The 23,842-nt window shown below is 47.8% G+C and overlaps 1 protein-coding gene across 5 annotated transcripts in view; it reads left to right on the forward strand.

The window, feature by feature from the left end:
- Positions 1 to 23,842, forward strand: part of GBF1 (golgi brefeldin A resistant guanine nucleotide exchange factor 1) — a 137,518-nt gene that overhangs the window by 102,879 nt on the left and 10,797 nt on the right. For 2 of the 5 annotated variants that reach the window (XM_008950838.4, XM_003825513.6), the window contains exons 5-29: positions 3,062 to 3,180; positions 3,655 to 3,763; positions 4,270 to 4,330; positions 5,412 to 5,466; positions 9,841 to 9,988; positions 10,304 to 10,527; positions 11,065 to 11,233; positions 11,984 to 12,195; positions 12,825 to 12,923; positions 13,521 to 13,715; positions 14,263 to 14,452; positions 15,044 to 15,184; positions 15,498 to 15,586; positions 17,179 to 17,381; positions 18,133 to 18,256; positions 18,832 to 18,957; positions 19,225 to 19,307; positions 19,965 to 20,201; positions 20,486 to 20,579; positions 20,958 to 21,134; positions 21,460 to 21,524; positions 21,610 to 21,733; positions 21,923 to 21,994; positions 22,133 to 22,227; positions 22,456 to 22,609. In XM_008950838.4, the coding sequence (XP_008949086.2) occupies positions 3,062 to 3,180; positions 3,655 to 3,763; positions 4,270 to 4,330; positions 5,412 to 5,466; positions 9,841 to 9,988; positions 10,304 to 10,527; positions 11,065 to 11,233; positions 11,984 to 12,195; positions 12,825 to 12,923; positions 13,521 to 13,715; positions 14,263 to 14,452; positions 15,044 to 15,184; positions 15,498 to 15,586; positions 17,179 to 17,381; positions 18,133 to 18,256; positions 18,832 to 18,957; positions 19,225 to 19,307; positions 19,965 to 20,201; positions 20,486 to 20,579; positions 20,958 to 21,134; positions 21,460 to 21,524; positions 21,610 to 21,733; positions 21,923 to 21,994; positions 22,133 to 22,227; positions 22,456 to 22,609 (3,365 nt within the window). Of the gene's footprint in view, positions 1 to 3,061; positions 3,181 to 3,654; positions 3,764 to 4,269; positions 4,331 to 5,411; positions 5,467 to 6,181; positions 6,281 to 9,840; positions 9,989 to 10,303; positions 10,528 to 11,064; positions 11,234 to 11,983; positions 12,196 to 12,824; positions 12,924 to 13,520; positions 13,716 to 14,262; positions 14,453 to 15,043; positions 15,185 to 15,497; positions 15,587 to 17,178; positions 17,382 to 18,132; positions 18,257 to 18,831; positions 18,958 to 19,224; positions 19,308 to 19,964; positions 20,202 to 20,485; positions 20,580 to 20,957; positions 21,135 to 21,459; positions 21,525 to 21,609; positions 21,734 to 21,922; positions 21,995 to 22,132; positions 22,228 to 22,455; positions 22,610 to 23,842 lie in introns of all 5 variants that reach the window. The other 3 variants (XM_008950839.5, XM_008950840.5, XM_055093319.2) reach the window with 2 other exon arrangements.

A 23,842-nucleotide genomic window follows, 5' to 3' on the forward strand; every position in this document is an offset into this window, starting at 1 on the left:
GCTGGGATTACAGGCATGAGCCACCGTGCCCAGCCCATAACTGCCTGTTTAGAAAATTAACTTTGCTACTTCATTCAACCTCAGGGGACAAGAACTACAAAGAGATCAGTAGAGCTTAAACCCCGTTAATGGAGTCTCTCTGAATCTATTCTGGTTGGGGGATGGAAGGAGTGTCTGATTCAAAGTAATAATTTAAAAGACACCTTAACAAGAGAGATTACTGAAAGAGAGGAAGAAATGGATCCCCAGGAGCCTTGTGAGATAGGAACAAGGCTACTATTCACTTATCTCTGAAATGCTACACAACACTGAGAAGGACCTGGGTTTCCTATGTGGGCCCTGGTGGCCTGGGTAGGGACTGTCAGGCAGGGCTATGAGATAGAGGCCCTGAGAGCATGGGATTTTTTTGTGCTGATCGGGAGAAACGTGGAGAGGTGGTGTGATAGGAGGAGCTGGGTCACCCCATTTTACTATATGTCATGAAACTGGCTTCCTTCTGCATGACCTCTAAAGTAACTACTCCCAGTGCTGAGTAGAAGGACACTGTAAATAGGACAAAGAAAGTCTTGATGTGGTGTCGGAGGCTAATGAGGACAGAAGAAAAAGAGGAAACATTCACAATTAGTAAAAGACTTCTGGCTTATCATTGCAAGAGAAATGTTTGGGGGCCAGGCACAGTGGCTCACACCTGTAATCCCAGCACTTTGGGGGTCCAGGCAGGCAGATCACTTGAGCCCAGGAGTTCAAGACCAGCCTGGACAATATGGGGAAACCCCATGTCTATAAAAAATACAAAAATTCTCCTGGCATGTTAGCACACATCTGTAGTCCTAGCTACTAAGGAGGCTGAGGTAGGAGGATCACTTGAGCCCCAGAGGTCGAGGCAGCAGTGAGCCATGATTGCACCACTGCACCCCAGCCTGGGCGATAGAGCAAGACCCTGTCTATTTAAAAACAAAAAAAGAAAAAAAAAAAAGTTTAGGTTCTCAGCCATCCCCTGAGCTTTAGGCTCAGGAACTCTCTGATTTCAGGTACCAAGAAAGAGAAAATGGGCTGGGCACAGTGGCCCAAGCCTGTAATCCCAGTACTTTGGGAGGCCAAGGTGGGTGAATCACCTGAGGTCAGGAGTTTGTGACCAGCCTGGCCAACATGGTGAAACCCCATCTCTACTAAAAATACAAAAATTGCTGGGTGTGGTGGCAGGCACCTGTAATCCCAGCTACTCAGGAGGCTGAGGCAGGAGAATTGCTTGAACCCAGGAGGCAGAGGTTGCAGTGATCCGAGATCATGCCACTGGACTCCATCCAGCCTGGATGACAGAGTGAGACTCTGTCTCAATTCAAAAGAGAGAGAGAGAAAAAAATAACAACAATCTTATAATTCCTGTGACTAAAATTAGGGGGTGTTCCTGCATTACACCATGCCACCTCTGGAGCAACTTTCTCTGTCACTCACAAAGCTTTTTCATATGCCTGCCCTTTCCCCCTACTTAGGCTCCCCCTTTAGAACTAAACAGCTCTGGAAAGGATCCTTCAGAGCAGACCTAGGGCAGGAGCTAGGCAAGACCCTTGATGGTGACAACTTATTTGGCTATTTCTCGTGGCTATTTAATACATGAATGGGAGCTGAGTTCCCTGCTTAATAGCATTTGTGTTCATTTCCAGCGTGGTGCCGGTTGTCTGACCTCTAGCTTCTCCCCTCTTATTCTGTACAGCTGAAATTCTCCCTCCTGCCTAACCCCCAGCTAGTCAGCCTCCAGTCCTGTTTAGTTTATCTTTTTTCTCTCCTAATGCCTGTTAAGCTGGAAACAGGATTCTTGCTCGTCGTCATATTATTTTAAATAAGAATGAAACTAAAGAAGAAGTCTTTGGGCCAGGCATGGTAGCTCACACCTGTAATCCCAGCACTTTGGGAGGCCGAGGCTGGCAGATACCTGAGGTCGGGAGTTCGAGACCAGCCTGACCAACATGGAGAAACCCTGTCTCTACTAAAAATACAAAATTAGCCAGGCATGGCGGCACATGCCTGTAATCCCAGCTACTCAGGAAGCCTCAGGCAGGAGAATAGCTTGAACCTAGGAGACGGAGGTTGCAGTGAGCCAAGATCTCACCATAGCACTCCAGCCTGCCAACAAGAGCGAAACTCCATCTCCAAAAAAAAAAAAAAAAAAGTCTTCAATCTGCTGTGATGTGGCACTCAGATATGAGTATTGGTGGCAGTGAGTGTTCGTTTCCTCCTCCTGCTCCCCTAATTCAGTTGCGCCTGAACACAAAACTCCAAAAGCAACCAGAGAGAGAAGCTGTGTTGAAAGATGAAAGGAGAAAAGGCCACAAGCTTTGGCCCTACCTGGTTCTTGTTCTGAGTCAAAAACTCTTGTTTCCAGGCCCCTCGTCTATGAAATTAGTAGATTTATACTAGTGATTCCCAGAGTATGGTCCCCTGCTCGGTGGTGTTTAACTTCAACTGGGGTCTTGTTAGAAACAAATTCTCAGGCCCCACTCTGGGCATACAAAATCAAAACTTTGTGGTATGGGTCCAGCAATTGAGAACCACAGTTTTACCCAGTGGATTTTGTGTTGAGGAGCTCGTTAAAACCAGTTATGGGGCCGGGTGCAGTGGCTCACATCTGTAATCCCAGCACTTTGGGAGGCCGAGGCAGGTGGATCACCTGAGGTCAGGAGTTCAAGACCAGCCTAGCCAACATGGCAAAACCCCATCTCTACTAAAAGTACAAAAAAAATTAGCTGGGCATGGTGGTGGGCGCCTGTAATGCCAGCTACTCGGGAGGCTAAGGCAGGAAAATCTCTTGAACCCAAGAGGCGGAGGTTGCAGTAAGCTGAGATCACGTCATTGCACTCCAGCCTGGGCCACAAAGTGAGACTCTGTCTCAAAAAAAAAAAAAAAAAAAAATCAGTTGTGGGCAAAAATTCTCAGGTAGCTCAAGGAGCCATGGGTTAGGGAACTGAAGAGGAAAAACTGTCTCTCAAAGCTAGACAGGCTGCCTTACCTTTTATCTCTCTCCTCTCCACATCACTTAATCTTTCCTTTTTCGCTGGAGCAGATCCCACCCATGAGGGCACAGCAGAGGGCATGGAGAACATGGCAGATGCTGTCACCCATGCTCGTTTTGTGGGCACAGATCCTGCCAGTGATGAAGTTGTCCTGATGAAAATCCTTCAGGTAAGCGAGAGGGAAATAGCAATTAGGCTAATGGCCAGGGGCTGGTGCCGCAGACTCTACTTACTCTGCCCACAGCATGAAGCTGTGTTTTGACTCCACTGGGGCTTAGGGGAGCTACTTTGTTTCCAGACAAGCAGCTGGGGTACCCAAAGTAAAAGCTTTTTCTAAGGAAAATCAGTAAAAGCTTTATATGAAGTGATGTCAAATACCAGAAGCCTTAAATACACTTGTACCTCTGGCAGACTGTATTTGTGCCGTCCATCTCTTGGGCTCATGGGCTAGGGCTAGGGCTAGAATGAGTTCTGAAATATGTCAGGGTCATAAAAAGTGAAGAAACAATTCCAAGGACAAGCTTCTTGGAGACCTCTCTACCAAGCTGAGGTGAGGTCAGCATTCTTGCTAACCCCTCTCTCTTACCCTCGAGTACCTCTCAGTACCTTGTTTATCACAGTAATTCCTTTTTCTTCCTGATAGGTTCTACGGACTCTGCTGCTAACCCCAGTGGGTGCCCACCTAACCAATGAATCTGTGTGTGAGATTATGCAGTCTTGCTTCCGGATCTGCTTTGAAATGAGGCTCAGTGGTAGGTGCTTGGATATTAGCCCCTTCACCATTCCTGGGGCCAGTGTCTGAGTATGAATACAGGAGGCTGTCTTCCCAGAGAGATGGAAAATTCAGGACTTCTCCATCATCTATCTCATGCGATCATAGGGGTCTAGAAGAAATGTCTGTACTTGGCTATTGTGAAGCTAGAATAGAGACCTCAGCCCGTTATGCCAGGGCAGGAGTTGGGATGGATCCCAGATTGACTTAGCCCAGGCACCAAATCACCCTCTCTTGGGGTTTCTGGGATTGACACCAACCTGCAACCCCCTAGAACACATCTATACCTCCCCTTTTTTCCCTGACTCAGTAGTGCCACCTAGTGGGCCAGTGAAGTTCTGGCTGCCAGGCTGAGCTGGAGCTGGTTTTAATAAGTTTGGCATAATCCTTGGTAAACAAGGTTTGGAGGGGAGTCTGCTCTGAGAACCCTCTTGATAATAGCACAGCAAGTAATGACACCTGTGTTATTTGTTTTTGCCTGTGCAGAGTTATTGAGAAAATCCGCAGAGCACACTCTCGTAGACATGGTGCAGCTGCTCTTCACAAGGTAAACCTGCTGCTGTTTGCTTCAGCCCGGCTGCCCAGGCCTCTTGAGTCTGCCTGCTTCTACACAGCCACGTCAGGGACCTGGCCAACCCCACAGCCGCATCAGAGGCCACTGGGATTATGGGTGGGGGGTAGTTCTCTGGGCCCAGGGTTACTGAGCAAGGGAGAAGGAGGAGGGAGCTAATTTGGCCTCACGGGGAGGCAGAGGGTTATTTAATATAGGCCAGCAGACCTCATTCTGCTTCCCAAATTTGTGTCTGTTTCTGTGCAGGTAGCAGCTGGGAAAGGGAACCCAGAGAGGAAGCCAAACTCAAGGGATCCTGATTTCTGTGGGAGAGGGCCAAAATTAGGGTGACTAGCAATTGTGAATTGCCTGGGACTGTCCTGATTTCAGCACTAAAAGTTCTGCATCCTGGCAAACCCCCCTCAGTCCCAGGCAAACCAAGATGGTTGGTTACCCTTCGGTAAGGCCCTTAGCCTAGGGCCTAGGAGGCCTTTTCATACTAGGCCTGTTTCCTGCACCTCCTTTCAACAGACTCACAGAAGAGCTGAGGCAATGGCTTTAAACCTTCCTCTGGGATTTCCTTTTGCTCTCAAATCTATAGATAATAATCCTTATTATCTACAGACTAGACTGCCCTTGGATCCTGCTGCAAAGAATTTTTTGCTCCTCAGGCTCAAATTTACTGGTTTCAAAACTTCAACCTGCCTGTTAATTCTTCTCTTTTGCCCACTCTCCTAGGGTTTTGATAGACTGTCCTCCCCCCATCTCTTGGCAGCAGTATTTGCCAAGTAAATATAAGCAGGAAGGAATCAGTCTCAGGATAAAAAGAACCTCCACACTCCAAGGGCACTTACCTTGCTCTCACAACTACCTCCTTTTGTCCATGTCACACATCCCCCGATTCCTGTGGCTCTTTGATGAAGCTCTGAAAAGGATGAAATTAGTCTGCTTCTCTTTTGTAGCCTTTTCTAAGACACAGGGCATGCTCTGGCTCAGAGCACCTTTGGTTTGTGGCTGGCATGGAGGGAGACATTTGTCATTATCCCTAATGACAGTTGATGGATTTTCTATCTTATAGGTTACCTCAGTTTAAAGAAGAACCCAAGAACTATGTGGGGACCAACATGAAGAAGGTATGATCTGAGAGCTGATCTGCTGTCCCTCATCCAAACCTTAATCTCCCAACTTCAGTGCCTTGGGGTAACCTTGCTTAGCAAAGATATGCTTTTGCCTAAACAGGTCTGCTTGGAATCTAGAAGTAGCTCTCACTCCTTTAGTGAGAAATGTATTCTCTTCCAGATATATCTCTTCCTCAGCTTTTCTGCTCTGGCCTATCTCTGAACCACCATGTAAGCTGGTGAGCCAGTTCTTCATGGAAACTGCATGGTACCCATCAGTCTTGGCTAAAAATGTCTGTTGACAAAGATGAAAGTCCTGCCATCCCCTCAAGACTTAGCCTTATCCGCAGGTAGAAGGCCTAGAGAGGCTATGTCCCAAATCCTACCTCAATGCTGAATTAGACTGGGCTCTTGCTTGTGCTAGTCTGTATTGAAGAGATTAGTCAAGTTAAGAACCAAAGGGTTCTTAAACTGCTAGGAGAAGACTAGTGGTCAAAAGAATGGCTTCTTTCTATCTTGAACTGAAGCCCTGGACTTCACGGGCCTCTGATGAGGATTCCGCTTGCACCCCTAAGAGGGTCTACCTATGGAGATGACCCTTAGCTGTGTGATGCATGCACCTGACCTTCTCCTCTCCCCTGTCATCCATCCCCATTCCTGCCCTGTTCCCTGTTGGTATGTGTCTGAGTTTATTTCACTGTTAAATCGTGCGTTTGCCTGTCTTTCGCAGATATCTCCATGTCTCCTCAACAAACTGCAGCTAAGTAGTGGGGAGCAGACCAAAGCCCTGAACCAGTTAGAGAGGGTACTACTCTTTAAGAACCTCAAGGTCTCTCTCCCTCTCTTTCCCTTCCCCTTTTTATTTCTTTCAATGTTTAATTTTTATATATAACACCTGGGTCCCATTTCCATTGTGTAGAGCACAACTTACCCCTCCCTAGTAACACAGCACGGCTTTGGAAGAGTTGCACGTGATTGTAGCTTTGCAGTGTTGGGAATTCTCCTGGGGCATCTGGTTGCCTGGATACAGGAGAAGGAAGACTTGAACATCACATAGTTAGCCTAGAAAGCCTGGGGTCTGCTGTTACCTTGTGGGGAGGCTTAAGATCTACCATTTCTAGGGAAACTGTGAGGGACCTTCAAGCAAGACCCTTCCCCCTTCTACCTTATCCTTGTCTCAGAGCTGGCATAGAGAGCTTAAGCACAGTCCTCAGCTCTATCTGGATTACCTGGACTGGGTTTGGAGGGAAAGGGTAGTCCATCTAGTTGGGATCTTTTTTTTTTTTTTTCTTGGTTACCATTAAAGAGGTCATTCCAAGGATTAGAACTCTAGATTGATGGAAAGAAGCCAGGTGCCAGGATAGCCCAGGACACTGGGAATACTTTGGGATCTGTGAAGATGCCCTCTGTCCTCTAAAAGTCAAGGTATAGGGGAGCTTAGGGGAGGGATCCAAGCTAAAGATTACCCTAATCTGCATATACCTGCCTTAGGAAGAAAGGGGAGAGAAGGAGGTGTGGGCTGTCTGGGCTGTCCATCACAAGAGTGTGCATGCTGAAGGTGTGGTTGTGGACATACAGGTCACTGAAAGTAAAAAACTCTGTGTATGTACACCTAGCTAGATAGTCCATTGGCCCATGTTCTCTTTGAATGCATTGTGTCATTTCATTTGTGTGCTTGCACAGTCTCAAGCTGCAGCTCTCATTAGTGGCTATCCAGCATGTTGCCATGATTATTAACCTGGGACCTGCTCCTTTTTTGTAAAGCTTACACTGTCCTTTGGAATACAGAGTCATACAGATAAGGTGGCGTAGAATTCCATGAATACCTACTGCCCACCCCACACCTTCAGACCTTAGGAGAGGGAGAATAGCTATACCTTTTAAGGGCTGAGGCATTCGTGAGAACTGGCAGCCTCTTGGCCCCTACTCCAGCCAGCAGGCTGAGAACACTAATTGAAATGATCAGGTTGGAGCAAGCTTTGCAGAAGATAGAGAAGGAAACGTGAAAAACTGATCCTCGTATGGGAAGGAATCTCAATGACTGACTGGCTTCTCGGTGGAAGTAGGACTGTCTGGAGTCCCTGAAATGGGGGAGCCTCCTGGAGAGAAAGGCTACCTCATAAAAGTAGATCCAGTTCTTAGTACTTTTGGGAGCTCAATGATAACTGCCAGTAGAGCCAGGAGGTCTCTCATTGATCTCTTGGCCTCTTGCCCTTTTGCATGTTTGGCGGACTCTTCTCCCATAACATTTTTTACTATGAACTTGATCCAGTTGAGCTCCAGTGGTTCCTGGGGAGAGAATCCTTTTGCTTCCTCCTTAGCTATAGCGGTCAGTACGCCTGAAGCTCAGTTCTAAGCATATGACTGCAGGCATTTTGGAGATGGATCATCTAGAAGTATAAATCCAGTATGAGGCTGTTGCTATGTTACTAAGAGCTGGGGGAAGGAAGGGCTCAGCTGTTCAGCCTCATCTTTATTGGAAGGAGCTATGGGTAGGAATGGAAGAATTGTGTGGTTTCTAAGCAAGGAATCAAAGATTACCCAGGTTCTGAGAGCTTGGGGGAGCTTGAGGAAGGGAGTCAATCCCTCACTATCAAAAGGAATTGAACAGGCCATGGACAATAGGATATATTCAGCCTTTAGGAAGAGGCAGAGAGAAAAAGTGCTTCTGCTCTCTTTAGAGTCATTCTAATGGTTTCTGGAAGAGTGTTGCCATTGCCCAATCCAGGAATGGTCCAATCCAAGAATGGTCTATCAGTCTAGGAATAGTTTAGAATGACTTTGTAGAGGGACTGAGTTCAAACCCAACTGAGAAAACATCAGGGCTTAAAAAACAAATTGGGCCGGGCGCAGTGGCTCACACCTGTAATCCCAGTACTTTGGGAGGCCAAGGCGGGCGGATCACGAGGTCAGGAGATCGAGACCATCCTGGCTAGCACGGTGAAACCCCGTCTCTACTAAAAATACATAAAGAATTAGCCAGGCTTGGTGGCGGGCGCCTGTAGTCCCAGCTACTCAGGAGACTGAGGCAGGAGAATGGCGTGAACCCAGGAGGCGGAGCTTGCAGTGAGCCGAGATCACGCCACTGCACTCCAGCCTGGGTGGCACAGTGAGACTCTGTCTCAAAAAAAAAAAAAAAAAGGGGGGGCCTAAACAAAGTAACTTTGAACTTAGAATGGAGGAAATACATAAAAACACAGATCCTAGGGAATAGTTAACAGGTGATAGAGATTGTCCCTTGCCACTAAAAGTAAGCTATAGGAAGAACAGAAATACAACAAGAGGGGAGTGCAACAGAGCAAGGAGTCAAGGAATCAGTGGCCTTACCATCTGACAACATAAAACTGCATCTGGAAAGACCAATAGTGAGAGGGCCAGAGGGACAGGTGGTCTCATTGATATAACAAATTGGGAGCAGCAGAGAGCACAGCAGCAGCGTGACATGACCTTCTATCCTGAACTCCACAAAGAAACTGGGAGGCCAGTCCTTCCTTAACTCCAAGGAATGAGCTTTTGACCAATCTGATACAGAAATTCCAGAGAGTAAGAGATATGTTAGCTGGGTGCAGTGGCTCACACCTGTAATCCCAGCACTTTGGGAGGCCAGGGCAGGCAGATCACCTAAGGTCAGGAGTTAGAGACTAGCCTGGCCAACATAGTGAAACCCTGTCTCTACTAAAAATACAAAAATTATCCAGGCGTGGTGGTCCACACCTGTAATCCCATTTACTCAGGAGGCTGAGGCAGGAGAATCACTTGAACCCAGGAGGCAGAGGTTGCAGTGAGCTGAGATCGTGCCACTGCACTCCAGCCTGGGTGGAAAAGCTAGACTCTGTCTCAAAAAAAAAAAAAAAAATGTTTATGGCTTAGGCTCAGCTCACATACCAGTAAGAAAACCAGGACAGGAAGGAATAGGCTCTTATAGTTGGATAAAACTACAAGTAGGAGGCTGCTCTACAAGCTAGTTGAGGAGGAAAGCCGGGAGACCATGCACCTGTAGAACTGAGTGTCAGGGCAAAGGAAACCCTGCCCTTACACTTTCTGCAAGAGGGTCATGCATCATCCATAGGACTCGGGATTTCCTGCTTAATGTAACACTCAGGACCCAGAGAAGCAGAGTGATAAGTGTGAGGACTGGCCCTACCAATGACCAGCCCAGAAACAGAATGTCACCTTCTACATGGAGGCTGCCATGCCAACCTGTGAAGTGGTAAATGTAGAAGCCAAGTTAGAAGAGTAGGAATGTGAACTGATGGTCTAGAGTCTTACTTTAGCAAAGATATGGGGTATAGCTTGTTTTCTAGAGATCAGTAGGACTAAATGAAGGGAGATTAATAGGGATAGAGTCTTAGTTTGAATACCATTGTTAATAGGGTATGATATTTCCAGCTGAAAATGAGAGCCGGAGGCATGAGTGATTCATCCAAATGGAAGAAACAGAAGAGATCCCCTCGGCCCCCACGCCATATGACCAAAGTCACACCAGGTTCAGAGCTGCCCACTCCCAATGGAACCACCTTATCATCTAACCTCACTGGTGAGTGCCCTGGACTACTTCCTCTGATTAGACAAAAGAAGAGCTCCTTTCTCTCTTAGGGATTTTGAAATTGAAGACCAACCGAGGGGCTTTGGTTTTGGTGCTGAGAACAAAAAGGGAAACTCCAGGTCAAATCAGAGTGTGACCATTCAGCAACTATGCAGTGACTTAAGGTTGTTCTCTGACAACTTTAGAGACCAATATATGCAAAGATAAGCATGTAATCTGGGAAACAGAGACCCTAGTACCATAGAGGGTTTGTTTTGCCCACAGCCTCTTTCTTCTCCTTCAAGCGTCACATACTTTTCTTGGCAGGCGGCATGCCCTTCATTGATGTGCCCACTCCCATCTCCTCTGCAAGTTCAGAAGCTGCCTCAGCAGTGGTCAGTCCCTCTACAGACAGTGGCCTGGAATTCTCCTCCCAAACCACTTCCAAGGAAGACCTTACTGATCTAGAGCAACCTGGCTCTCCAGGGTACAGCACAGCTACAGAGCCTGGAAGCAGTGAGCTAGGTGTTCCCGAGCAGCCTGACCTCCAGGTATGGCTTTGATTTTTAATGTCCCTCTTCAGTATTCCACTGTGGGAATTGGCTTGATCCTTTGGATCCTTTATGCAGGACTTGGCTCGAAAGAAGCTTGGGGTAACTTCAAAAGAAGCTCTGATCTTTCCTGCTTCTCAGAATTGGTTGTACTGCCTTGAAAACCCACAGCATGACTCACTGTGAGAGACAGCTCATGAGATTTATCAAGTTATACATATAGGTAGTACTTGACAAAAGGGAAGGAGCTGGCCATTGCTTTTTCTGGAAGGTAATGATCCAAATCCTAAGCCTGTGAGAGGCTCTGTGTCTCTAAGGTTCTAGTCATTGTAGGTCAGTGAAGCCTCAGGAGATGTTTTTCTGAGTCCTTCATCATACTCCTACCTGAGCCATCTTGCGGTGATTCATAAACCACTGAGTTGGCCCTACATCTGTAGCCCATTAGAGACAGCTTGGAAGACAGCTACTTCAGGGGAGTAAGTTCCAAGTTGCTCTTGCCTCATCCCTCTTCCCATATCTCCCTGCTACTGGTCATAGCAGGAAGGGACCCATGTGGAAAAGTCCCAGTCAGCATCTGTGGAGTCCATCCCTGAAGTGTTAGAGGAGTGCACGTCCCCTGCCGACCACTCTGACTCTGCCTCTGTCCATGACATGGATTACGTCAATCCCCGGGGCGTGCGCTTTACACAGTCCTCCCAGAAAGAAGGTGGGTACTCTGGTAGGCTCTGCCAATTCACCTCCCCCATCCTACCTACTAAGCTGCCTGAGCCTAGACCGTCTTAAACCAAGATATTGGACTACTGCCTGTTGCTCCAAGTTCTAGGCTATTTTCTAGTCAGGAAATGGAGTCAAGCCATAGACTGTTGGCATGGAGGGAGCCCTTCCCTAACTTATACTACAGGGAGGAGGTTTGATGGGCGATAGGAAGCAAGAAGGAAGGATAAAAAGCTTAGGACTTTTAACAGAAAGGTAGGATCATCAATTCTGATTTCCTCCAGAAGTAGACTAGTCCCCTCATGTCCCCAGGAAAAAAAAAAAAAATCCTTTTCCTTTTTTTTTTTTTTTTCCTGTCGCCCAGGCTGGATTGCTGCAGTGGCACAATCACAGCTCACTATATCCTCGACTTCCTGGGTTCAAGCAATCCTCCCACCTCAGCCTCCCAAGTATTTGAGACTATAGGCATGCACCACTGCACTTGGCTACTTTTAAAAAATCTTTTGTAGAGATGGGGTCTCTCTGTGTTGCCTGGGCTGGTCTCAAACTCCTGGCCTCAAACAGTCCTCCCACCTTAGCCTCCCAAAGCACTAGGATTACAGGCATGAGCCATCACGCCCAGCCCTTTTCTTCAAAGAGAATCACTTACCTAAAATTGCCTTGTGTAATGCAGAGCAGGCTAGGCAAAGCCAGCAGACTAGTTGTTTTATAGCAGTCTCACTCTCCTCCTGGCCTTCCCCAGGCACAGCTTTGGTCCCCTATGGTCTTCCCTGCATCCGCGAGCTCTTCCGCTTCCTCATCTCCCTCACCAATCCACACGACCGCCATAACTCAGAGGTTATGATTCACATGGGACTGCATTTGCTGACAGTGGCCCTTGAGTCAGCCCCTGTAGCCCAGTGCCAGACCCTCTTGGGCCTCATCAAGGATGAGATGTGCCGTCACTTATTCCAGGTAAGACAAGATTGCTAGAGGGTCTCAGAGTCTCTTTCAAGGGCCAGGGGAACACAGGGAGGTCTGGCTGATTACGCAAAGAGTATAGGACCTAGGAAAGCATCTCCCTCCCAGTTGGCCAGTAGTTTTAGTAAGAGGGTTCCAGTAGTTCCCCAGGGACTCTGGCAGCCAGAGAGAAATATAGGAATGGCTAGATGTAGAGTTCCCTGGAAGCAATGGACCTCAGTGACACCTTCACTCAGTTTGCCTCTTCTGCCTCTCTTGGTTGAGCCATAGTCAGCTTCAGAAACCTCACAGCCGGGCTGGGTGCAGTGGCTCACGCCTGTAATCCCAGCACTTTGGGAGGCCAAGGCGGGCGGATCACGAGGTCAGGAGATTGAGACCAGCCTGACCAATGTGGTAAAACCCAGTCTCTACTAAAAATATCAAATTAGCTGGGCATGGTGACGTGCGCCTGTAATCCCAGCTTCTTGGGAGGCTGAGGAAGGAGAATATCTTAAACCCAGGAGGCAGAGGTTGCAGTGAGCTGAGATTGCGCCACTGCACTCCAGCGTGGGCAACAGAGTGAAACTCCACCTCAAAAAAAAAAAAAAAAAAAAACTCATGGCCTACCCTGCTCTCATCTCCAGCTACTCAGCATAGAGCGACTAAACCTTTATGCTGCTTCCCTGCGAGTATGCTTCCTACTGTTTGAGAGCATGCGAGAGCACCTCAAGTTCCAAATGGAGGTGAGTTTCTTGATGTGGAAAGAAAAGGGGGAAAAAAAATAGGGAGATATATGGCATCTTCAGTGGGGCCAGCTCTATCATGCTACAGGGGTAGGATTTAGGGACTTCCTATAGGAGAGTCCTTTTAGCCTCCAGAGTTCGGTTCGATCAACTGGCCTCTTTTGTGGAAAAGTTAAAAGGAGACCAAAGGAGACTGGCTGACCCCAAATATGAGAACTGCCAGGTAACCTTACCATGAATAGGAACAGCTCTTCTGCCCAGCAGTTACTCTGCAACACAGGCAGGTAAGTCAAGCCAGCATTGTCACTAAATTGCTAAAAGGAACTCTAAATAGGACCAGGTCATGTTCACATAGCACAAAAGGGCAAGAGGCAACTTGTCTGGGACCAGGTATGTGGTAGAGAGCCAGGCCTTATCCCCCAACATGGAGGCCAAAGAAGAGATATATTTAGGGGATGGAATACCTTTGGGTGTCTCTTAATACATGCCTCTAGGCTGGGCTTCTGCATCCTGTTTAATGTTTTTCCTGTCTAATTTTTTCTCTTCCTATCTTGAATCCTTTCCCCACCCAAATGGCAATTACTGGGTTATTGCCAGATGTACATCAAAAAGCTTATGGAGATCATCACTGTGGAGAACCCCAAGATGCCTTATGAGATGAAGGAGATGGCACTGGAGGCCACTGTGCAGCTCTGGCGCATCCCCAGCTTTGTCACAGAGCTCTACATCAACTATGATTGTGACTACTACTGTTCCAACCTCTTTGAGGACCTCACAAAGCTGCTGTCCAAGGTGCTGAGCACTATAACTGGCCTCTAGGAAAAAACGCATTATAAAGGAAATCTCCCTGGTGGTAGTGAGGATGGTACATACAGAGAGGGGAACACTTGAGAGCTGGGAAATAGAAGAAAGGCATTTTCTTTTCTTTTTTTTTTTTTTGAGACGGAGTCTCACTCTGTTGCCCAGTCTGGAGTGCAGTGGCGCGATCTCGGCTCACTGCAAGCTCCACCTCCCGGGTTCACGCCATTCTCCTGCCTCAGCCTCCCGAGTAGCTGGGACTACAGGTGCCCACCACCACGCCCGGCTAATTTTTTGTATTTTTAGCAGAGACGGGGTTTCACCATGTTAGCCAGGATGGTCTCGATCTCCTGACCTCGTGATCCACCCGCCTCGGCCTCCCAAAGTGCTGGGATTACAGGCATGAGCCACCACGCCCGGCCAGAAAAACGTTTTCTAAGGGCAATGTACAAGTTAGAAGAAGTTTTGGAAATTTTAGAAAATGATCAAAGTGTAAAGTGTTCTCCTAACTACAAGTCCAATTGATCTGTTTACTTTCCAGAATGCCTTCCCTGTGTCTGGTCAACTCTATACAACACACCTACTATCTCTTGATGCCCTATTGACAGTGATTGACAGCACCGAGGCCCACTGCCAGGCTAAAGTCCTCAACAGCCTCACCCAGCAAGAGAAGAAGGAGACAGCCAGACCAAGCTGTGAGATAGTAGATGGCACCCGAGAAGCTAGCAATAGTGAGAGGCATTTCTTTCTTTGATGAACCCAGTGTTCTATGCTTATCCCTTCTCTACTCTCTGAGTCGTTTTTCCTGTCCCCATATCACTTCCCCTGGGATGCTCCCAATTCTGTTTCTGGGCTTTGGCAGTTTAAATCACAGGCCAGTCAGGCAGATTAGTAGAACTCATAGCCTTCTCCCTTTTTCCTCCTCCCCACTTTGGTTTTTTACAGAATTATTATTTCTTTATGGCAAGAGAAGAGAACAGAGATTAAAGAATATAGGATTTCTGTCTCTGAAAGCTCCAGGTCCCACCGTCCCTCATCCCCAATATCTGCCTCCACTCTAATTAGTCCTCTCTAGCTCCCCCTTGAAATTTGAGGTTGCAGAAGATCAGGGAAAGTGACTGGGTAATCTCTTCATTAAATTAGAGAATCTAATGCTTGGCTGGGACAGGGACTACTTATTTTGGCTTGGGTTTGTCCTGCTCAGGGCTGGCGCCCTGTGCAGGAACCATGCAGGTCTTCTGGGCTTGGGATTTGATCTATCCTGCAGCTCTGCTTGGCTTCATACCCTGTAAGTCTTCACATATCTTCTTCTCTCTTACCAGCTGAGAGAACTGCCAGCGATGGGAAAGCTGTAGGCATGGCCTCAGACATCCCAGGCCTGCATCTGCCAGGTGGAGGGCGGCTGCCACCAGAACATGGGAAATCAGGATGCAGTGATCTGGAGGAAGCTGTTGACTCTGGGGGTGGGTACTGGGTGTCCATGACCCTAAGCTCCTCACCTGGAGGGCCTGGTGAAGAGCAGAGGGAGGGAGCAGATACCTAGGATAGTAACTAAGCAAGCCTTGGTAGCCCGCCTCGCCTTCAGACTCAGAGACAGGGAGGCAAACATATGGACCCTCAGTTGATAGGACTTCCAGGGAAGTAGAAGACTGGTGAGGACAAGATTTCTGAGGCTCCTTCTTGAAACTGGGGAGTATATTGGTGACCTTCCAAAAGTCCTTATCTGGGTAAAAAAAGGTCTTACAGATTTTTCCCCCCTCTTCTTCCTACTCCTAGCTGACAAAAAGTTTGCCCGGAAGCCACCCCGATTTTCCTGTCTCCTGCCAGATCCACGGGAACTAATTGAAATTAAAAACAAAAAGAAGGTACATACATGTATTCCCCAGCCTCTGTCCACCTCTGTCTGGGTGTCCAGTGTTGTAGGGTTTCCATCTCAGAAGATGAAGGAGAGTCTAGCACCTCATTGTACAGCTTCCTGAGGCCAGTCTTTGGGCTTGTTGGGACTTCAGCAACTCCCATTTGAAGCCCTTCCCTTACTCCTAAGCTATGTAGTTGAGCATACCCTATGTATGCCCCTGCACAAATGCTGTACCAATTGAGAGCCAAGTGTCACTAGTGGCAGTGACAGGAGCCTTGGGAGTTGGTGTCTTGTGGGTCATTGAAGGTTACTGTCATCTCCAGCTCTTGCAAGATGATTGGCAATAAAGGGAAATTGATATTCATTCTGGTGCTTTAGTAAGGTTCAAATAGTAAGGTTCAAATAACTGTTTGTACTTTGGATTTCTTTTCTTTTTTTTTTTTTTCAGACGGAGTCTCTCTCTGTTGCCTATGCTGGAGTGCAGTGGCATGATCTCAGCTCACTGCAACCTCCACCTACCGGGTTCAAGCAATTCTTCTGCCTCAGGCTCCCAAGTAGCTGGGACTACAGGCGTGTGCCACCATGCCTGGCTAATTTTTTGTATTTTTACTAGAGACGGGGTTTCACCGTGTTAGCCAGGATGGTCTCGATCTCCTGACCTCGTGATCCACCCACCTTGGCCTCCCAAAGTGCTGGGATTACAGTCGTGAGCCACCATGCCTGGCCTGTACTTTGGGTTTCTTAACACAAAGAAAACCTAACCCTTTCTGGCCGGGCGCAGTGGCTCACGCCTGTAATCCCAGCACTTTGGGAGATCGAGGTGGGCAGATCACCTGAGGTCAGGAGTTTGAGACCAGCCTGGCTAACACGATGAAACCCCGTCTCTACTAAAAATACAAAAATTAGCTGGGCATGGTGGTGCATGCCTGTAATCCCAGCTACTCGGGAGACTGAGGCAGGAGAATCAGTTGAACCTGGGAGGCAGAGGTTGCAGTGAGCTGAGATCACGCCACTGCACTCCAGCCTGGGCAACAGAGTGAAACTCCATCTCGGAAAAAGAAAAAAAAAACCTAACCCTTTCTTTCTCTTATTGCCAGCTTAAATGACTTTGGTTCATGTGTGCCCTTGAGTACATGGCCGTGACTGGACATACAGAAATATGAGTTGCCTCCACAGTTAGTCCACTTTGTCTTTCAAACCCAGGGCATTAAGCTAGGCAACCAAAGAAGCTAAGCTAGGCTAAAAACAAGAGGCTGGCTATCAACAAATGTCAGGGATGGATATAAAACTGGAGAGAAGAATTATCTAGTTTCTTTCTTCTACTTTTCCCCCGATCCTAAGTTAGAGAAGAGGAACTGTTTTATGTATCTTGAGCACTCAGGAAAGGAGTAAAAAAGAGCTCGTAAGCCAATTCAATTAGACATGAAGGTGGGGGAAGCTAAGGCCATTATGATCTAGCCTTAGTTCTGTAATCACTAAGAACCACATCCTAGGAGCTTTTTAGCTGACCAACTGTGGGTGGGCTATGGTGGACTCCAGGCTGGCCTTGTCTAATTTAGAGGCAAAGTAGCTTCTATACCTCTAGTTTTTCTCATGCAGCTGCTAATCACTGGCACAGAGCAGTTCAATCAGAAACCAAAGAAGGGGATTCAGTTTCTGCAAGAGAAAGGCCTCCTCACCATCCCAATGGACAACACAGAGGTTGCTCAGTGGCTCCGAGAGAACCCTCGGCTGGACAAGAAGATGATTGGAGAGTTTGTGAGTGACCGCAAAAACATTGACCTGTTGGAGAGCTTTGTGAGGTGAGGAAGCTGTAAGAAATGTGGGATATAGCCAGGTATGGTGGCTCATGCCTGTAATCCTGACACTTTGGGAGGCTGAGGCAGGCAGATCACTCGAGCTCAGGAGTTCAAGACCAGCCTGGGCAACATGGTGAAACCCTGTCTCTACAAAAAATACAAAAATTAGCTGGGCATGGTGGCATGTGCCTGTAGTCCCAGCTGTTCAGGAGGCTGAGGCAGGAAGATCACTTGAGTCTGGGAGTTCGAGGCTGCAGTGAGCTGTGATCATGCCACTGCACTCCAGTCCGGGTGATAGAGTGAGTGAGACCTTGGCTCAAAAAAAAAAAAAGAAAGGTGGGACATGGTTAGTGATCAGTTTAAAGGGACAGAACATCCCTACCTCAAAGCAGTCTCTATAAATTTCTTCTGGAGACCCTAGCCAATGTTCTTCCTCTACCCATCATTTATATCTATTGGACCTGAAAGGGACTCCAACGAGATAGTTTGGGGAGCCCCCTCCATTCTGCATGGAGTCCATTGCAAAGGGGTAGAGCAGGGTTCCAGGGGGTGAGGGTTCTAGGCAAGAGTCCGTGGATGTGAAAAGTATTAAGGCTAGGGGTTGTGTTAGGGATGAACAGGAGATACTGCCCCTTTGCTAGAGACCTCAGCCTCCTCTCTTCCAGTAAGAGTAGGTTAGGAGGACAGTGACTAAAAGAGCCTGACATGTGCAGCTTACACATTTTCAGCCTCTTCTTCCTTTCTTTCCCTATAGCACCTTCAGTTTTCAGGGTCTGCGACTGGACGAAGCCCTCCGCCTCTACCTGGAAGCCTTCCGTTTGCCTGGGGAAGCACCAGTCATCCAGAGGTTGCTGGAGGCATTCACAGAGCGTTGGATGGTGAGTTTGAGTGTCAGGGGCTGAGCCCAGGATCCAAGGTCAGTTTGACTGAGGGCTGAAGAATCCAGCTGCTGTCTCTTTTTTTTTTTTTTTTTGAGACAGAGTCTCGCTCTGTCACCCAGGCTGGAGTGCAGTAGCGCAGTCTCAGCACACTGCAACCTCCACCCCCCGGGTTCAAGCAATTCTCCTGCCTTAGCCTCCTGAGTAGCTGGGATTTCAGGCACCTGCCACCAAGCCTGGCTAATTTTTGTATTTTTAGTAGAGATGGGTTTTGCCATGTTGGTCAGGCTGGTCTCGAACTCCTGATCTCGGCTGATCCGCCCACCTCGGCCTCCCTGAGTGCTGGGATTACAGGCGTGAACCACCGCACCCAGCCTGCTGTCTCTTAAAAAGTCAGAGAGCAAAATTAGTGACCTTTCCACAAAGAGATCAGCTTCTGTTAAGGAGTTGGCAAGAGACTGGCTGCTTTCTGGATGGTACCTCTCCTCTGTACTAGCACTGACCAGTGGGTTGGTAGTGAGGGTTTAATTGGCCAGAGAAGGGCATTGACACAGGCGGGATCTTTGCTTTTTCAGAATTGTAATGGCTCCCCATTTGCCAATAGCGATGCCTGCTTTTCCCTGGCCTATGCTGTCATCATGCTTAATACTGACCAGCACAACCACAATGTTCGTAAACAGAATGCACCCATGACCCTGGAGGTAAGCTTGGGTCCCAGTCAAGGCAAAGAAGACCCAGCACAGCTTGGGAGGTAGCAGGAAGGACATAGGATTTCCAGTGGGCATGATGGATGGGGTTCTGTCCAAGGGAATCAGGAAGGGCTGGCCAACCTAGAAAAGGGACTGGGGTGGGGAAGTGGGTTTTTTCGCTTACTTTTTCCTAAGTCCTATTTACTGAAAACCCAGGAGTTCCTTGGGTGGGGCTTCAGTGTTGACACAAGGGGAAAAAACTTACTGGCCTGTCTCTAGGAGTTTCGCAAAAATCTGAAAGGTGTGAATGGAGGCAAGGACTTTGAGCAAGACATCCTGGAGGACATGTACCATGCCATCAAGTGAGTATACATAGAGAATAGTGCAGTATCTCTGTTAAGAAGAAGCACATTGCTTCCTTTCCCAGTTTTTAGAGTCATGTCAGACTGCAGTGACTCACATGCCCTGGATTTAGCCTCAGGACTTAGTTGGGCAGCCCCCTCTCTGCCAACTGTTTCTTCCTTAAAGAAGCCCAAATGATATTGGGACTCTAGTACTCTAAGCCAGGGTCCAAAGTGCTGCTCTTAAGTAGGATATCATGGCCCCATTTTCTGAACTTAAAACAGGTACATTTTCCTGTATAGATTACAAGATGCTGGCTGGTAGAGAACCCAAGATGGGCACTGGAGTGTGAGGCCTAGGTTACAGGTCAGAAATGGGCCACTTAGTTTTTTACTGTAAATCAGAAAAGGTAGAATTGTTCATTTTATCACACCTAGTAAGAATGTGTGATCTTACTATAGAACTAAAGGCCTCACTTACAGATAGGGCTTTGAGATTATGGGACACTTCCTTTCTTTCTGTCTGCTCCCACTGGTGGGTGGAAAGCAGACCACTGAGCTGCAGTTCTGATGACCTCTCATCAGTGGAGAGTGCTAGTATGGATGAACTCCTAGTCTTGGTTTGGAACTAGTCAGGTTCAAAGCAGTGCAACTGCTCCTTCCCTTACCTCCTGACAGGAATGAGGAAATTGTAATGCCTGAGGAGCAGACAGGCTTGGTTCGGGAGAACTATGTGTGGAATGTGCTGCTTCATCGAGGTGCCACCCCTGAGGGCATATTCCTGCGTGTGCCTACTGCCAGCTATGATCTTGACCTCTTCACCATGACCTGGGGCCCCACTATTGCTGCTCTCTCTTATGTCTTTGACAAAAGCCTTGAGGAGACAATCATCCAGAAAGCCATCTCAGGCTTCAGGTAGCCCAGCTTTGGCCTTGGTCTTCACCTCCCCCTACCTCTGTGAGCTAACATGGTTTTCTCCATGCCTCTCTGACTCCTACTGTTACTTCATTAGAATGGGGTTCCCCCTGAGTTTTTGGAGGGAGGCTGAAGCTTGGGTAGGCTCAGTCTTAAACAGAAACAAAATTAAAAGGTTTCTTCCTGGGACTGACTGGGGAAGAGCCCCATGCAAGCTCAGGGACTTCGAAGGGCTGCTTGGCCTTCCAGTGACTCTGTTTCTGGGATGGGGGGTAACATTACAGGAAGTGCGCCATGATCTCCGCCCACTATGGCCTCAGCGATGTGTTTGACAATCTCATCATCTCTCTATGCAAATTCACAGCTCTCAGCAGTGAGGTGAGCAGGTGCAGGAACTGTGTACTTGGAGCTCCAAAGGAGGACCTCTCTTTTAGCCATGGATCTACCCTTATCAACAGACCTGGTTGCCCTCAGCATCTTCCCTCACTGCCCCCACTTGAATATACCAGAGCTTAGGCCATTTCTGTCTTGTACACTCTGGGATAAAACTAGTGTTACTTCATGTAATGGGGATGGGAAAGGAGATACAGGAGTGGGGAAGGCCTTAACTAGGTTAACCCACTCCCACCAGTATTATGGGGGATTGAAGCAGAGCCAACAAAAGGACCTGAGGGAACCATCATAGGCAGAGACCTAAGAGATTTTCCTTTCCAGACATTAGCTCGGCCTTAAGTCTGTTCTCATCCTCTTTTCCAGTCTATTGAGAACCTGCCCAGTGTATTTGGAAGCAACCCTAAAGCCCATATTGCAGCCAAGACAGTATTCCATTTGGCCCATCGTCATGGTGACATCCTGCGGGAGGGCTGGAAGAATATCATGGAGGCCATGCTGCAGCTCTTCCGAGCCCAACTACTGCCCAAGGCTATGATAGAGGTAATTCTTAGTAGGAGACTAGTGAGCGATAACAAGGCAAGAGCTGCAACATTGTATGCTATCTGTACATAGAAGTAAGTGGTTGAGAGTAATGTTGGGCCTGATGCCTGCCGCAGCTCACCAGGAATGCCTCAAATGTAAGACCACAGATCTTGGGGGATAGCTGTAAAAGAAGGCTGGTAGATGCCATTGCCAGTCACCAATTGGCACAATAGCATAGGGGCAGAAGACTAGAGGAGGAAATCCAGAGAACTTTGGTGGGTGGAGGCAGGGGCACAAATGCAAAGGACACATGGAAAGAAATTATTTTGACTTACTTTTCCAGGTAGAAGATTTCGTGGATCCCAATGGCAAGATCTCTCTACAGCGGGAAGAGACACCATCAAACCGGTAAGAGCAGACCAGAGGCTCAGGGGCTTGGGGAGGGAGAGTCAGAACTTTGGGGCTCACCAGGCCATGTGCCCTTTTTCTACAGAGGAGAGTCAACAGTGCTGAGCTTTGTGAGCTGGCTAACACTGAGTGGTCCTGAGCAGTCTAGTGTTCGGGGCCCATCCACTGAAAACCAAGAGGCCAAGAGAGTGGCCTTAGAGTGTATAAAGGTAACTGCCCATCCACCCCTGGTGAGAAAGCCTAAACACCTTCCTATTAGATGCTACCTGGTGAACTGAAGAATAAATCATCCAGGATTTGTAACCAGGGCTGACTCTGCCCTCTCCCCCTGGCTCTTGGGGACATTCTGTTCTCTTCAGCCTTTGTCAAAGACCCCCTCTCTCTTTTGCCCTCTCTAGCAATGTGACCCAGAAAAAATGATCACAGAAAGCAAGTTCCTCCAGCTGGAGTCACTACAGGAGCTCATGAAGGTAAAGGATGAAGAAAGGAAACATGGAACAACTGGCTGAATCTGGGAGGGGTGACAGGGACAGTATTATTTCTGTCAGGGCAGGGCCAGTGGTTGGCTTCTTTTCCATGCCTACTTTCCTGCTGCTATTCCCCTTTAGGCTCTGGTCTCAGTGACACCAGATGAAGAGACATATGATGAGGAAGATGCTGCTTTCTGCCTAGAGATGCTGCTAAGGATTGTGTTGGAGAACAGGTAAGATGAGCGTAGTCTTTAGGCAGACCCCATGCTGGGCTTGTGCCAAAGGGATGGAAGCCATCTTGCTGAGTGGGCTCTGGGGAACTGTAGGCAGCAGGGGAGAAGCTTACTCATCATACCTGTCTACTTAGGGTATAATACCAATGAGTCCTGAAAGGCCTAGGGGACCTGTTGCCCAGTGGCCCCTCTGGCTGAGACTATCTTCATTCCTTTATGTCTACACAGGGATCGTGTGGGCTGTGTGTGGCAGACTGTTCGAGACCATCTATACCACCTCTGTGTTCAGGCACAAGATTTCTGCTTCCTTGTGGAGCGGGCAGTGGTGGGGTTGCTACGCCTGGCCATTCGGCTTCTCCGGAGAGAAGAGATCAGTGGTCAGGTAAGCAGAATGCATCTTGGAGAGTGGGCAGGTATGCAAGGGATTAAGGCCACAGTTGTCAATTATGAATATGGCCTGAGACAGAGAGTACATTTAGTGCCCCATAGCATGAGTCCAGTGACCAACCACAGGGCTGGTGCAGTCTAGCGGGTGGTACTGGGAGTGAGCCTGGAATGGCCTCAGGCATGGAGCTTGTGTTTGGCACCTCAGCCTCCTATGAATCTGCTTTGTAGGACTGGCCTGCTACTGCCTTATAATAGTCTCAGCCCTATACCTGGTTTCCTGTCATGCTTATGACCCTCTTGAGATCTCTTTGCTTAACTACAAAAAACAACAAGCATAGAACTAATAAGTGGATTCAACAAGGTCACAGGATGTGAGATCAATACACAAAAAGTAATTATATCTCTACATGCTAACAATGAACAATATGGAAACTGAAATTTAAAATACAATACCATTTACAAGTGTTCCAAATAAAGTGAAATACTGAATATATAGCTGACAAAACATGTATAAGATTTGTATGATGAAAACTACAAAACTACAAAATAAATTGAAGAAGATGTAAATAAATGAAGAGGCATACTATGTTCATGGATTGGAAGGCTCAACATAGTAACTTTGTCACTTCTCCCCAAATTGATCTGTAAATTCAACATAACTCCTATAAAAATCCCAGAAAGGTTCTTGTAGACATAGGTAAGCTTATTCTAAAATTTAGATGGAAAGGCACAAGCTCTAGAATAGCTAGAAAGAATAAAGTGGAAAGAATCACTCTCTCTGGGCCGGTTGCTGTGGTTCATGCCTGTAATCTCAGCACTGCGGGAGGCCACAGCGGGCAGATCACTTGAGGTCAAGAGTTCGAGACCAGCCTGGCCAACATGGTGAAACCCCATCTCTACTAAAAACACAAAAATTAGCAGGGTGTGGTGGCACACACCTGTAATCCTAGCTACTTGGGAGGCTGAGGCAGGAGAATCGCTTGAACTCAAGGCGGAGGTTGCAGTGAGCTGAGATCGCGCCACTGCACTCCAGCTGGGTGACAGAGTGAGAATCTGTCTCAAAAAAAAAAAAAAGAATCACTCTGGTATTAAGACTTACTGTCCACTTTGGGAGGCTGAGGCGGGTGGATCACGAGGTCAGGAGATCAAGACCAGCCTGACCAACATGGTGAAACCCCGTCTCTACTAAAAATAGAAAAATTAGCTGGGCGTGATGGTGAGCGCCTGA

This window comes from Pan paniscus, chromosome 8 (genome assembly GCF_029289425.2).
Source record: "Pan paniscus chromosome 8, NHGRI_mPanPan1-v2.0_pri, whole genome shotgun sequence".
In the NCBI taxonomy this organism is placed as follows: domain Eukaryota; kingdom Metazoa; phylum Chordata; class Mammalia; order Primates; family Hominidae; genus Pan; species Pan paniscus.